Raw genomic sequence first — 14401 nt, forward strand, 5'->3', positions numbered from 1 at the left:
ACAAGTACTAGTATCTAATGAATAAGTACCATAGTAGCAATTTAATAGGCACTAGAATTTAATGAATAAGTACTGGTAACTAATGAATAAGTACTAGTAAATAATGAATAAACACTAGTATATCTAAAAAATAAGCACTAGTAGATCATTAATAAGTAATGGAATAGATACTAGTATCTAAAAAACAAGTTCTAGTAGAATGGCAATAGAGACTAGTAGGTTTAAATGATTAAATGTTAAAATGGCTTGCCATAGTATACAGTATTATATTGCCTGCCCACCCATTTTTCAAAATCAAGTGACTGCATGAACTCAAGAAATGCATCTGATGATAAATGTGTGTGTGTTTTACGGGAAGGAATAAAAGACAATATGACAATAGTTTCATTATCTACATATCAGGGTTTTACGTAGCTCATAGCCAATTGGTTCAATTATACCAGATGACGTTTGTAGAGCGACAGAAATTAGGTATCTACCACATGCGTGAGCGGTGCGTATTTATTTATTTTTTTTGTGTGCATATTAATCAATGAGGTAGTGCATAATAATCAAAACTTGTTTTTAATTATGTCGTTTGGGTGAAAGTTGTGTGTGTGTGTATATATATATATAAACTAAAGTAAACTGAAGCTGGTAATGCTGTTAGTAGAGTTGTTTATTCCTCCTCACTTGAGATCTTCAGAGTTTTATTGTCTTCTTTTCTCTTCTGTTGATTTCATCTAATGCCCGGTTTTAAAAGTAGTCGAGTCACTATTCTTTTCACACTACGCAACTCTTTTGGGTAGCACTCAGTCACTGGTGTGTTCACACTGCATGACTATCTGGGGTATTCAGTCACTGGTGTGTATGTGTGTGTGTGTGTGTGTGTGTCTGTGTTTGCACTGCATGTTGGATCGGCGACAGGAGGTTTCACACTGCATGATTTTACAAAAGAAAGAATCGCAGACAACTTCTGCTTCTTGTCCACAAACTACGTTTCAGAAGCAAACACACACGAAAAGTGATAAGGAAATTACGGAAGATCATGCCCGCGGGAGTTCTCACGCGAGACTGAAATTGTTATTAAAACTGATAGGCTGCAAGAAGATTTGAGATCCAAATTCTCTGTGAGATGATTTGCAGCGAAAAGGATAAAAATAAAAGCAGATTATGCAGGAGGAAATGGTTGGGGAGACGCGAGCGGGGATTGTGTGTTCTGCAAAGAGAATTATTAAATAATTTTAAAATGTGCTGCTGTTGCTGCTACAAAATGTTTGAGCTTTGTTTCTTTTTGAAATAATTGTAAATATATCTCTTAAAATACTGATCTATAACTATGTGGCTGTCGGTCTTTGTTAATGTAGTTTTCTGTCAGAACACATTTACACCGCATGATTATGAATCTTTACCATGCCACATCACTGTTCTCTCAGATCGCGTCTTTGATAATTCACACTGCGTGATTGTCACTCGCGTATATGAGCACCGATTTGCCTGTGATTTGCGGCATTTGTCTGCGATTCCACAAAACCTGTCGGCGAGTGCAAATCTGGGCTAGAATCATTCAGTGTAAACTCTGCATTAAAGGAGAACTCCGGCGCAAAATGAACCTTTGGTCTAATAAAACCATAAGTAGGGTTGCCAACCGTTCCGTACAATACGGAATCGTTCTGTATTTGTCACATAAAAGTCTTGTTCCGTATTGAACGCACTTTGTTCCGTATTTTTGAGAATCAGTTCAGTGTAAATCCATGACAGACACATCTTCTAATATGTCTCAGACAGACTATGAATGAAGACCTCACCAGTTGAGCCACTCCACTCGTGGTCGAGTAGTTTTACCGCAAATTAGTTAAAATATCCTCTAATCTAGAGCGATCTTGCCTGCGAGCTTGATTTTCTAACGGCGCGGACGCAAAACCAGGACTGGAGTCAGAGCACATTCCTCTCTGCACTCTAAGCGTTCTGTTATCACTCCGATTTCGTCCACTACGGATTTTCCAGTCTCAAGCCCCGTTCACACTACACGCGACCAAGCGACGCGATACCATTCATTTCAATGGTGAGCGGGCGACTTCCGGGGACACGCGCGACATCGACCGTTGGCGACCGGTGGGGCGTGTCCAGGGACGCGACAAAGTTGAGAAATGTTTAACTTTATGCAAATGAAGGGCGATTTTCTCGAGCGACAACCAATAGGAGTGAAGTCAGTGGAGCGCGTCACTCTTCAGTGCTGAGTCTGACCGAGGCAAGTTGGACGAGAAGCTCGTTTTAGCAGTCAGAAACTGTCCTATAATTGATGATATATCTCCGTGTACATACAATGGTGTTCATCGTACTGACTCCGTGACTGAATGGTTTCAGGGAACCCAGATAGACTGATATTTGCCCGTTTGCTGCAGTTAAATAGCTGTGATGGCAAAGAGCACTCACTGTTTCTCGTTCATCTTTAATATTATGCATTTTATGTACTGATTCCATTTATATTTAGACTTTTCCTTACAAAATATTTGTTTGTAGAGGCAATAAAACGTATTGTTGTCTAACATAGAGTAACATCAGTGAATGTCACTGATGTCACTGAATGGCAACCAGAAGTGGGGAACGCCCTCCAGCGCAGCCACTGGCGACCTGCAGCGATAAAATCGCATGTAGTGTGAACGGGGCTTCACTCAGACAGAAAGATAATCTTATGTTTTACTGAATGCTCCCCCGCAAGAATTTTTTTTTTTTACATTTTAAGGTTAAATGCATCAGATCAGATCAAAATTAAGAGCTTCAACCCATGAACTGCTCGTTAAACAAAGATAAAGCATTGATTTGTACCAGGACAATAAAGAGGGCTCAAAACATCTTTTTAGTTGTGAGAGTCTCAGTCTGCATGACATTATCAATGGTGTTTTTGGATGCCAAATAATTATTATAATAATGTAATAATGATTTATATAATTATTGCTATGACGTAAAATCCATATAGCCTATGTAGGCTACTATATAAATGAAAATGAATATTTCAAAAGTATATTTTAATCAACATTACACTATAATATAGAAAAATTTAAAATACTTTTGTCCTATTTCTAGACTTAAAATGAACCCTTGAGCTTTTATTTAGGAGAAAACAGATAGCCATGCTGATCGGGTGATTAATTTTATAAAAAATTTATAAACTAAATAAATCCATGGTTCATTGTTGGCAAAATGATCATGATAGCCTTCATATATCTAGAATATGTGGTATATTCATTGATCAGGCATACTTTGCTATTCTATAAATTAATATAGGCCTAATAAGTGATAATATGCTATATGAATTCCAAGGGTCATTACCGAAATACCCTGTTTTCCTTTTTTCTGTTCTTGTTGTTCCTCTGTCCTTCAGTGATTCTGTTCATTATCATCAGGTGTCACTACAAATGATCAATCATCACTTAATTAATCTCTTAATTATCTCATTAACTTTAACTTCAGTGTTACTATAACACTCTGTAGTGTGGCACTATGTGTGCCCTGAGCAGAGTTGAATTAACACGTGAGATTTTGCTGTGTAGAAGTGGGTCAAGTACAAACTATAGAAAACAAACTATAAAAAAGCCATATTTGACCAGGATGTGAGAACATGAGCAGGTGCTGATGATGATAAACTTACTCTCCTCCAGTATATAAAGATAAACCAGGGCTGCACAATACAATACTGAATCTACTGAACAGGTTCGTGTCATGAAAATGCATCACTGAACCATTTAACCTTTGTAATATTAATATATGTATTGTTCTGTTTCAGTGTTCTTTGAGAAACAATGGCGGCCTGGACTGTCTACCTGTCTCTCTGTCTTCTCGTAGCTTTGACTGCTTCAGGTAATTTCACATCATAACTGTTGTTTTAACATGAACTATACATTAGCAGAGCTGGGACTGTGTAATGACTAATCAGAAGAATGATCTAATACATTATCAGTAGCACTTCTGTTTCAATAATGCAGTATTTCTTTCTCTTTAAGAGGAAATTGATCCTGTTGTAAATGAACGTTGTGCTGGTAAGGTTTCTCTTCTTCTCTTAGTACAGTCCAAAAGTCTAAAACCTTTGCATTTCTCTATGTTAACGAGTGTGTGTGATACCTGATGATCATGTTCTCCTGCATGCTTTTAAAAATTTCTAAAGAGCATCTCGGAAACAAGCAAATTTGACTGAAAAACAGGTTTGCATAATTAATGTGAAAACAAAAATACTTACAGTGACTGGGAAGAGTGCAAAATCTTAAATCTCCTCAAATCGTGATGTTTCTTTGTTAAAAAAAATTTAAATATATTTACTCCGGTAAGCCTGTTATAAGGGTTTATATTTTAGACCTGTCTGTTGGGATGGTTTTGAGGGGAAATTGCATACATCACTCGTCCGTCTGTGTGTGTGTTTTGACATCTGTAAATAGAGGGAAGTTGCTCCCCTGCATTGACTGTGTGTATGATGTGAGAGTGGCAGAGGGTAGTCAGCTGTTACGCCCGTTTCACATATACTCCGTGTGCAGTGTATGCGGTGCGTGTTGCGGTGCGATAGGAGTAGCACGCTTATATTAAAATCATTTAAAATTGTCAAAAACAGCAGACTCTAATGCCTTTTCTTTTGCATTTAATACTATAAATCTTGCATAAGAACTTGTTTTTCCACCTCCACAACGAGTGTCGTTCATTATTATGTCCTTGTTGAGGTAAATTCTAGTTTTCCTTGCTTAACCCCGATCTTAAAGTATAAAAGATAACTGTGAAAAACAGTAGTAAATACATAAATACATTTATGGTGCAGTGTTTCCTCACAGCACGCAATGCTTCACATTGAAAAGAACATAGCGAAGGGATTATATCTATAATATGCTTAGTAGGGCTGGACGATTTGGGGAAAATGTCATATTGCCATTATTGAGCCAATATTGCAATTGCGATTTGCGACTCCGATATAATAAAATGGTTTCATGAGTCCAACTTGCTTGGTTCTAAAGTAAAATGCACACACAGATTAATGTTTATTTCTCAACTCAAACTAAAAACAACAACTAAATGATTGATAACACCTATAATGATCAATAAACCATCAACCAAACCAACATTACAGTGATTCCATCATTACAATTGAAAGCTATCAACTTAAAAAAAAATTATTAGGCTTAAAAAAATATAACAGCTTTTAAATGAAGTGAACTTCAAACAATCCCCACATAAACCCATAATAAATGCCATATTTACCTGTGCTCATCCTGTCTTAACAGGTAGGATACAGAAATTGAATAAAGTTATCAAACAGTCTGCGCTGCATGAATTATAAATTATATATAGAATAATCCTTATTTAAGCTACAAAAGTTCTTTAGTCAAGATCAGTGAGTAATTTTATAATTTCCCTTTGTTCTTTTAACTTGACTGACAGAACGCTTTATTCGCTGCTGGCCCTTTAAGAGCACCCGTTGCCGAGACGCGGATCTCACATGCGCCTCATAGCACAACTCTTTTCATCCATAGACTTTTCTTATGTTATGAAAATACTCGACAAAACGAAAGAGAACTGTATTCTGGCACGTGGTCAGCATGCGCATCATGGCGCGCGTCTCAGGGCATTCACAGGCAGCTTTTCACTTCTTGTCGTGCAAAATGCAAAAAGGCATTTGCTCGAACAAGAGCGGGATCGTGTAACACTAGTCAAAGGATGACAAAAAAGAAGAGATGCTGCGTTAATAGCCCTACTTTGTTTATTTCATATAAAATCGCGGCATTTTGCGTTATATAATTGCATAGGTTTGAGATCGCTATTACGATTGCGATATGATTAATCGTGCAGCACTAATGCTTAGTGTATTCTATATGCAACAGTTTTTTGAGCCTTTTCTTTTAACAGCTTTAAATTTCAGTGCGCATGAAGAACAATAGCACTCTCTCGACTCCATGCTGTAATCTCACACACACCCGGGAGAAGGGAATGTGATTTAGAAAGGGCAATAAACTCCACTCCAGCAAGATAGTCATTTTATGCAAACCATAGACCTCTATGCTTTATCTACAAAATAAAGTATAATAATGGGAATATTGACCTTGAAGAGAGTTTCGTCGTGTCGCAAACGAACGCGACGCGCTGTGTGAATGCTGAATGGAGAATGACTGAGGCGAGATGACTTTCCGTTAACTTTAACTTAGCGACTAAAATTACACATTATGCAATGACTTTAGAAGTCTTGGAATATAGGGTGAAAACTTGATTGTGCTTTACAAAGTTTTTTATGCCTTTAGTGGGGCTTAAATAACAAAATAACATAATACTATGCAGAATATCGGACGTCACTGAGAAGCTGCAGCCGTGGCTTTTAACCGAGGATTTTAAGGGTGGCGACCCGCCACGGGAGAATGAATGTAGCGGAAACACTGATGGTGACATTGCTACATTTTCAGGTCAATCTGTATTCACTTTGACCACGAACCGTGCGTTAGTCACTGGTTAGTTAGTGGCAGAGGATAGTCACTGGTTAGTTACCTGATGGAGTTTTGGTTCCTTGCCACGGTTGCCTTGCTTTTGCCTTGCTTATTTGGGGACATTTAATATTCAACAATATTATTGATCTGTGTTGTATTATTTTCATGTTATCACTGTGAAGCTGCTTTGATACAATCTGTATTGTAAAAAGCGCTATATAAATAAATGTGACTTGACTTGACTAGTCAGTGGCAGAGGGTAGTTACTGGTTAGTTAGTGGCAGAGGGTAGAAGTTAGTGGCAGAGGGTAGTTACTGGTTAGTTAGTGGCACAGGGTAGTTACTGGTTAGTTAGTGGCAGAGGGTAGTCACTGGTTAGTTAGTGGCAGGGTTAGTTGTCACAACGAACAATAAAGACATTGAGCAGATAAATCTCCAACCTCCGGAGAATCACCCGTTTTAATCAAACAGTGAACGGAGGAGAGTCTGCTGGAGAAAAGAGAACGAGATAGAGCTCATATTACAATAAAATTACAGTAACATCCGCTCTAACTTTCAAAGATGGCGAGAACTGAGGGATTTGAAATGTTGTAAAAGCGATGAAGAGGTGATGGTGTTTTTATTACTCGACTGATGAGTAAGGTGTTTTATTGAACAGATAGACTGTCACATGTTTCTCTCTAACAGATTTCACTGCAAAGCATTTATTGTGAATGGTCGCCTTTAGCTTTCATGCAAAGCCAAAGCAAGACCAAAATGTTGCATGCCTTTTTATTTTTAACCGGTAAAGGGACAAAAGTTACATACTGTGTCCTTAAATGAAAGTTATTAATTTAATTACATGAAAGGTCATTAATGGTATAAAAAATAAATAAAAAAAATAAAAATAACACACAAATGTTCCTTCCATTTAACAGCCTGTCTGGACGGGTGGTATGCCTTTGAGTGCAGATGCTTCAAGTTTTTCAATAACGCTCAAACGTGGATTGATGCAGAGGTATGATGCATTCAGCTTCTAATATGACACAAAAATATTCTTGGTTAAATACAACTCAAGTCAAGTCACCTTCATTTATATAGTGCTTCTAACAATATGGACTTTTTCAAACTACAGCTCTGTAAACATCTGTGACACCTGTCAATTATCACAGGAACATAATTGAAAATTGTTCCTCAGTTTAAAAATAGTATAAGTATAATATATAATATAATAAGTATAATAGCAGTAAAAAAATTACAATGAAGTTTTAGGAAAATACAGGCACAACACATTTCATGTTATCATGAGAGTTGTGTGTTAAGATCACTTATTACTAGTTACATTAGTTTTAAGTTATCAGGATTAGTTATAGCTAATACAGTAAAAGCAGAACCTTTTAGTCCCACCTCTAAAGGCAGATTTTAGACTTCATGTGTAAAATAATACATTTGAAGGCATGTCACTGATATTGGAAAAAATATTTTAAATATAACCATATATATATATATATATATATATATATACTTTGTATATACATATGTATGTGTGTGTGTGTGTGTATATAAATAGCGGTGTTTGTTCATGTCTCCGCCTCCACAGAAATTTTGCTTGGACTATGATGCGAACCTTGCTTCTGTGCACAGCCATGATGAGTACATGCTTATCCAGAACCTGGTTAGATACGAAACTGCGAGCTCAACTCGTGCCTGGATTGGAGGAAATGATGCTGTTCATGTATGCAATCATTTTATTTATTTTTTACATTTTTTTTATCAAAAACATTTTTCAAAATGCAAAAAGATAGATGTGTTTATCATTTATGTTTTTTGGTCCTCAATGTGATAGACACTACTCACTATGATGATGTCATACTCAAGTGTTTCTATTGTGAAATTTGATGTGAAATAGATGGCTGATAGAGATAAATGAGAAATTTAGCAAAGTCTTAAGCATTTGTAAGACATTCTTCACTGATACTCACTGATACTGTTTGTGAAATCATTTGTTTAGATTTCTGACATATTTAAAGTGGAGAATGGGTTAGGGTTCATGAGGAATCATCTTTTAGATGAATAAAGATAACATTAAGCTTTGTGAGCTGTGGACATAAACACATTGGGCCTAATTTATCAAAAGTGCTTACACCAAATTTCCAGCGTACACCCAAAACCACGGTGAGTTTGAGATTTATCAATATGGACTTTGGCGTACGGCACGCTCAAATCCTACACCAGCTCAGGAGGTGGTGTAAGCACGTTTTGAGTTAGTGCGGAAATGCGCAGAAAAATTCCTAACACCACAAAACGCACTGACAAACTAAGAGATATGATATATTAGACCCACTGTAAAACAACAAAAAAAAACAAACAAACAAAAAACAGTAATTATAAACTTCAGTGTTTATTTTTGTGCAATATGGATTTCAATGTTTTTTCAATGTAATTTGTGTGACTTTATCAAAGCATTTGATTTGTAAGCATATTATTCCTTCAGTTGCGAGCCTGTGTGCTTTACCCTGACATTTCAGGATTAGGCCCGGCAGGTGCGCACGGACTGGGTTCAGTAATGAAAGGCTTTCAATGACCAAAAAATAATTCAGACTGACAAAATAATAATTAATCATAATAACAATAAATATATATTTTAAATAATAATACTAATACAAATAATAATAACATTCTTCTTCTAAATAACAAGAAGCGTCATTAATAAAAAAAATCATACTAATGATTATATGAATATTACAAATTGTCATGCAATTATTTATGTAACAGATTACAGAGAACAGGCTACAGGAATGTTCTGTTTATGCGTGTGTAACACATTCTGTCCTTTGGGACTTGCCATAGGCAAGAGGGGAGGAGCATGTGCATAAGTGGATGTAGACAGAGACACATGTGTTTAAGGAGAGAGTTAAAGGTGCCCTATACTGTTTTTTAAAATTATTTTATAATGTTTCCTGGGTTGCCCTTATAATGTTAGTATGTTTTTTTTAGATCAAAAATAGTCATAATTTAGAAATAAAAGGCATTTTTCCTAGCCTGATTTTAGCCTCTGCTTTGACCACTCTGTTTGAAGGGGCGTGTCTACTGTGTGTAACTGGCCTCTGCTGTGATTGGCTGACATGCTTGCATATGAAATAGCTATGTATGACATGTGACTGTCTCGAATAATTTTACTACAGCTATTATAGGTTTTTACTATTACAGCTATCGAGATTAACTAATCGTGAGATGTTTTTGAAGTATTTAGATCTATTCCCATCACATAAAGTGTTGCTGTGATTGAGCAATAAATATGAATGAATGGTACTCCACATCACATCGTCATCACTATTGTACACCCCAATAGATGTGACATGATTCGAAATTGAATGCTAATTAAAAAGACGTGCTGTGAAATAATGCATTGTGATAGGTCATTTCGGCTCCACCACGTCGGAGAAGTTTCTCTTCTTTGCCGTCTTCCGTGTGTCCATGGCGTAAAATGAGGGCGTGGGGGGAGCGGAGACTTGAATATTTAGGGGCGTGTTATTCTAATGATGATTGTTTTCGGCCACGGGATTTATAAAGGGCAGGCATTGCGTACACCTAGATTTCAAAGGTACACACAGCTTCATAAATCAGGTGGTGAGAGGAGTGTAAGCATAATCTTACGCCAAAATATACACCCGTTTCTACGCAAGATTGATAAATGAGGGCCAATGTCCTTTTTCTCTTCTGTTCACAGGAGGGAGTTTGGCTCTGGAGTGATGGAACCAAAATGAACTTTCAAATATGGTATACTGGAAATCCCAGTAATGGTTTTGGAACAGAGCACTGCCTTGAGATGAACTATGGCAGTAAGTAACTTCTGTCAATGCTCATAAACTATCCAAATAAACTAAATAAATACATGTTTTATAATACACAAATGATAAAAACGAATCTTTTGTTCTATCTTGCAACAGATGGCAACTGGAACGATGATACATGTTCTGTAAAGAAGCCGTTTGTGTGTGTGAACTGAACCAGCATGTGGAAAATCAATAGAAGAAATACTTTAACTCATTTACTTTCCTTTAGAAATGTTCAGTGGAGATAATAAATGTGTTAAAGAAGGCTAATTTTTGTTTGTTTGATTGTTTTTTTGTGTGTGGATAAGTTAATGACTCGGTTAAACCATTTCATAATTTGGGTATCACTCCACAGTCTCTCTCTTTTTTTCACTAACACAAGTTGGAATAAGTAATGTGGCATCCTAAAATGTAAAATTGTAAACCAACAGTAAAAAACAAAAACAAAAAACATAGAGATTGCAAGAATACCCCCCCCCCCCCCAAAAAAAAAAGAAACCAGTCACGTTATAATTTGAAAAATGTATATATATTTAAGCCCCTCATATATTTACCCTACTTTCGCCAAAACAAAGTAGTCTAGATGACATTTTTTCATATGCTTTAACTTTCCCCAATTCTGTAGCCCATGAAAGATGGTGATCATGGTAAATCCTAACTAGTGAAAGATCTGTGAATGCAGCATATGAAAAATACAAGAGGCATGACGTGATTGGTTGCCAAAAAACACCTCTTAATCTTTAAGGTTTTATAAATGTAAAATGTACCAGATACCTTGATCATCTTCTTTTGCCCCTGCTTTTGTCCATTGTTCTTTCTCTTCATCTGTCTCCATTTGATATGACAGAAGATGGAGCTCAGGATTATCTTTGCTGTTTTCATTTACCAAGGTAACAGGAGTAAGAGGAAGTAGAGCTGCTTTTGTAGACGCTGCCGTGTTTCCTTGACTTTCTTTGGACTTGTCAGATTCAGACTGATCTCATGAAGTAGCGTGTGTATGACACGCCAATTCGTATTTCCATTTTTGGCGTGCTATCAAGATGCACAATTGCCTTTCAGCGTGTTTATGAACGCCGTTGACTTAACGTTATATAAATATATGACTTACCTCAACCCCGTCCCTAAACCTAACCGTCACTGGGGTTAATGGCATTTATGACTGTTCCCTTACCATCCTAGGAAAAAAAAAAAGATATGACTTACCTCAACCCCATCCCTAAACTTAACCGTCACTGGGGTTAATGGCATTTAAGACTGGAGATTTGACTGCGTGTACAGACACGCGGAATGACGCGGACGTTAATGGCGTTGACATACACGCGGATAGCTCAAAATGCGTAGAGATAACACGCCACCTGACTCGAAAGTGGCGTGTATGTTTACGCAAAAGTCATGATGTCATGTCGTCAGATTGATGTGATTTTTACATTGATCACGGCTGCTTCTCTGGGTAAGGGGCATGCTGCAATCAAGCGACGAATTATGGAAGCATGTTGTATTTCGCTCCCACTGCTGGTGATAAGTCCACGTCTTTTACTCAGGGCAAAGTAGTCATGGACCACACCAAAAGCATAACGACTCTCCGTATAGATGTTGACTCGATCTCCTTCCGATAGACAGTTCAAAAGCTTCCGTAAGTGCTATGAGCTCAGCTACTTGTGCTGAAAATTGTCCAGAAAGAGCTTTCTTCACAACAGTTCCATCAGCTTCCACTACAGCCCATCCAGTGTGTCATTTTCAATCAACATAATAACAGGATCCATCCACCCATAACTATTTATCGGGGTGTTCAAGAGGGATTGGATTGACAGGACCAATACTTTCTTCTTCAACTTGTTTTTCACACTCATGTGGTGTTCCCTCATGTGGTTAAGATACATGTCCCTGATGATTTCCACTCTCAAATCCTTGCTCAACAAAGTTGAGCTATAAAGACCTATATCTGTAAAGACCTATCTCTCCTATGATCATCTCGTGTCTGTGTCCTGTGCTTTTCTCTCCCTTGTGTTGGCCATATTTCTGTTTGTCTACCTATTGCTATAAAATAAACTCAGGTCTAAACCCATCAGGTCTAAAACAAATAAAGGGGAAGCCATAAGTCAATATCACTGAGTTCAATAGTCATTTTAAACCAATCAAATCTAGTTTGAGGATTTTCAGTTGTGTTTAGAAGATGAACGAGAGTCTTAACAGGGTTAACAACATGAGCGTGAGTAATTAATGACAGAATTTTAATTTTAGGGTGCTAACCCTTACAAAATATACATATATATATATATATATATATATATATATATATATATATATTAGAAGAGGTTTCCCAATTTGTCCAGAGGAGCTTTTGCAGTGAATTCCAAGCTGGGGGAACTGAGACTGCTTGAAAAAAAAAAAGCTATTTGTTGTTATATATTTACAGCAAATACAGATTTTATTCAAATGTGACATTGTGAATGTATTTTTTTTAGGACTGAAATATATGCAGGGCAAAATATATTTCTATATGTTTTAAAAATAAATAAATAAATAAATAAATAAATAAATAAATAAATAAATAAATAAATAAATAAATATAAAAAATGGCCCAAAAAGTATTTGTAGAAAATATATTTATGTAAATATATTTTGAAATATATTTGAGCAAATATATTTTTTGGCTATTTTTTTTGTATATTTTGAAATATATTTTTCCCCTGTATGCTGATATTGACGGAAATCCATCACAGACTCTAGTAGCAAAGAATAACTTTAATCCCATATTATGAAGTGTATTACTGAATATAAAATTATATATTAGTAAATATATGAAAAAATATGTATTATTCATATTTTCATATATATTCCTTATGTAGTATTCAATATATTGTAATATATTAACACCATATAATATTCTGTATATTTTCAAATATACTGTTACACAATTGAATAGTATTGCATCATTCATATATGTAGGGAAATAACTAAGGCCTATATTTTCTTTTCATAAGGGGACACCAGACAGTAAAATATTATTTTGTAATATGTTTTTTTTTAAACAGGTAATATCACTCACTTTATTCATGTTTTTAGTCTAACCATTGTTTAATTATGTGCCTTAATTTTATTATTAGACTAGCAACGTTAGGTCAAATTCACTGTAAAGATGTACAATTCTTAGTTTCATTCATGGTGGTAACATAAAAAATGAGCCATCATCTAGTGGATGATTGCTGCAAAGTCTTTGACAAACTAACACTTAATAACATGATACTGTGAAAGATTTAGCCTACAGTAAAATTTACAGCAATTTACTGGCAAATTTGGTTGCCAAATTTTTGTTAACGTCTCGAGAAACGAGAGGAGCTAACAGAATCAGACAATTAATCAAATAACAAAACATTTTGTTTCTTATAATTTGGCTTTGGCTGCATTACTATATTTATTTTACCAATGCAATCAACATTTTCGTAAGTACTAGATGTGTTGTGTGATATTTAATTTGCCATTTTAATTATATAGACCTTTTTCACAAAAACCGGAAATACGTAATCGTTGTGGAAACGGAGTTCCCGTCAACTGTTAACACATCAGAAAAACCTACTCTGGGAGGAGAAAATTGATCAGAGAGTCTTCAAAACTTCGAAAAAATTTAAACTTGTCATGGTCCAGTTGTTGATGACTTTGTAAAATGCTGTGGTGATGCTTGTCTGCAGCTGATTTATCTAAGGCCAAAAATATGATATTGATTTTAGAACTGAACCTCATTCTTCCCAATATACGTTAATTAAAGGTAAGAAGGTGGAGTGTGTGGAAAGTTATTCATATTTAGGGAGTATTATGCCTATTTACAATAAACTACATTTTGATGAGAATACCAGAAAGAAGTTTGTCAGTTTTATTCAACAGTTATCCTGAATTTTTTGCACTGCTGTTGCTATAGAACGATCAAAGAAGAAGAAAAATTATACAAATATTAATTTATTCCTTGTACACTCAGATTGTTAAATACTCAGAATGGTATATATTAATATTTTAAATTTATATGTAGCCCACTGTTGTGTGTTATTTATCTTGTTTTATATTGTGGTGTATATTTTATGTGCTTATTCCGCTGGATACAAATATCTTAATAAAGTTGAACATGAACTAACGTTACTTCAAAAATACGCAAATCATA

The 14401-nt window shown here is 35.7% G+C and overlaps 1 protein-coding gene across 1 annotated transcript; it reads left to right on the top strand.

Annotated features, from left to right (window-relative positions):
* The first annotated feature begins 3587 nt into the window (after positions 1-3587).
* LOC120484906 (galactose-specific lectin nattectin) lies at positions 3588-10421 on the top strand. The gene is made up of 7 exons (XM_089127417.1): positions 3588-3693; positions 3767-3840; positions 3984-4019; positions 7351-7430; positions 8013-8147; positions 10143-10254; positions 10363-10421. The coding sequence occupies exons 2-7, from the start codon at positions 3783-3785 to the stop codon at positions 10419-10421; spliced, it is 480 nt and encodes a 159-aa protein (XP_088983543.1). The 5' UTR covers positions 3588-3693; positions 3767-3782.
* Positions 10422-14401: the final 3980 nt, after the last annotated feature.

Source organism: Pimephales promelas, chromosome 3, assembly GCF_988280905.1.
Source record: "Pimephales promelas chromosome 3, fPimPro1.hap1.1, whole genome shotgun sequence".
Taxonomy (NCBI): Eukaryota; Metazoa; Chordata; class Actinopteri; order Cypriniformes; family Leuciscidae; genus Pimephales; species Pimephales promelas.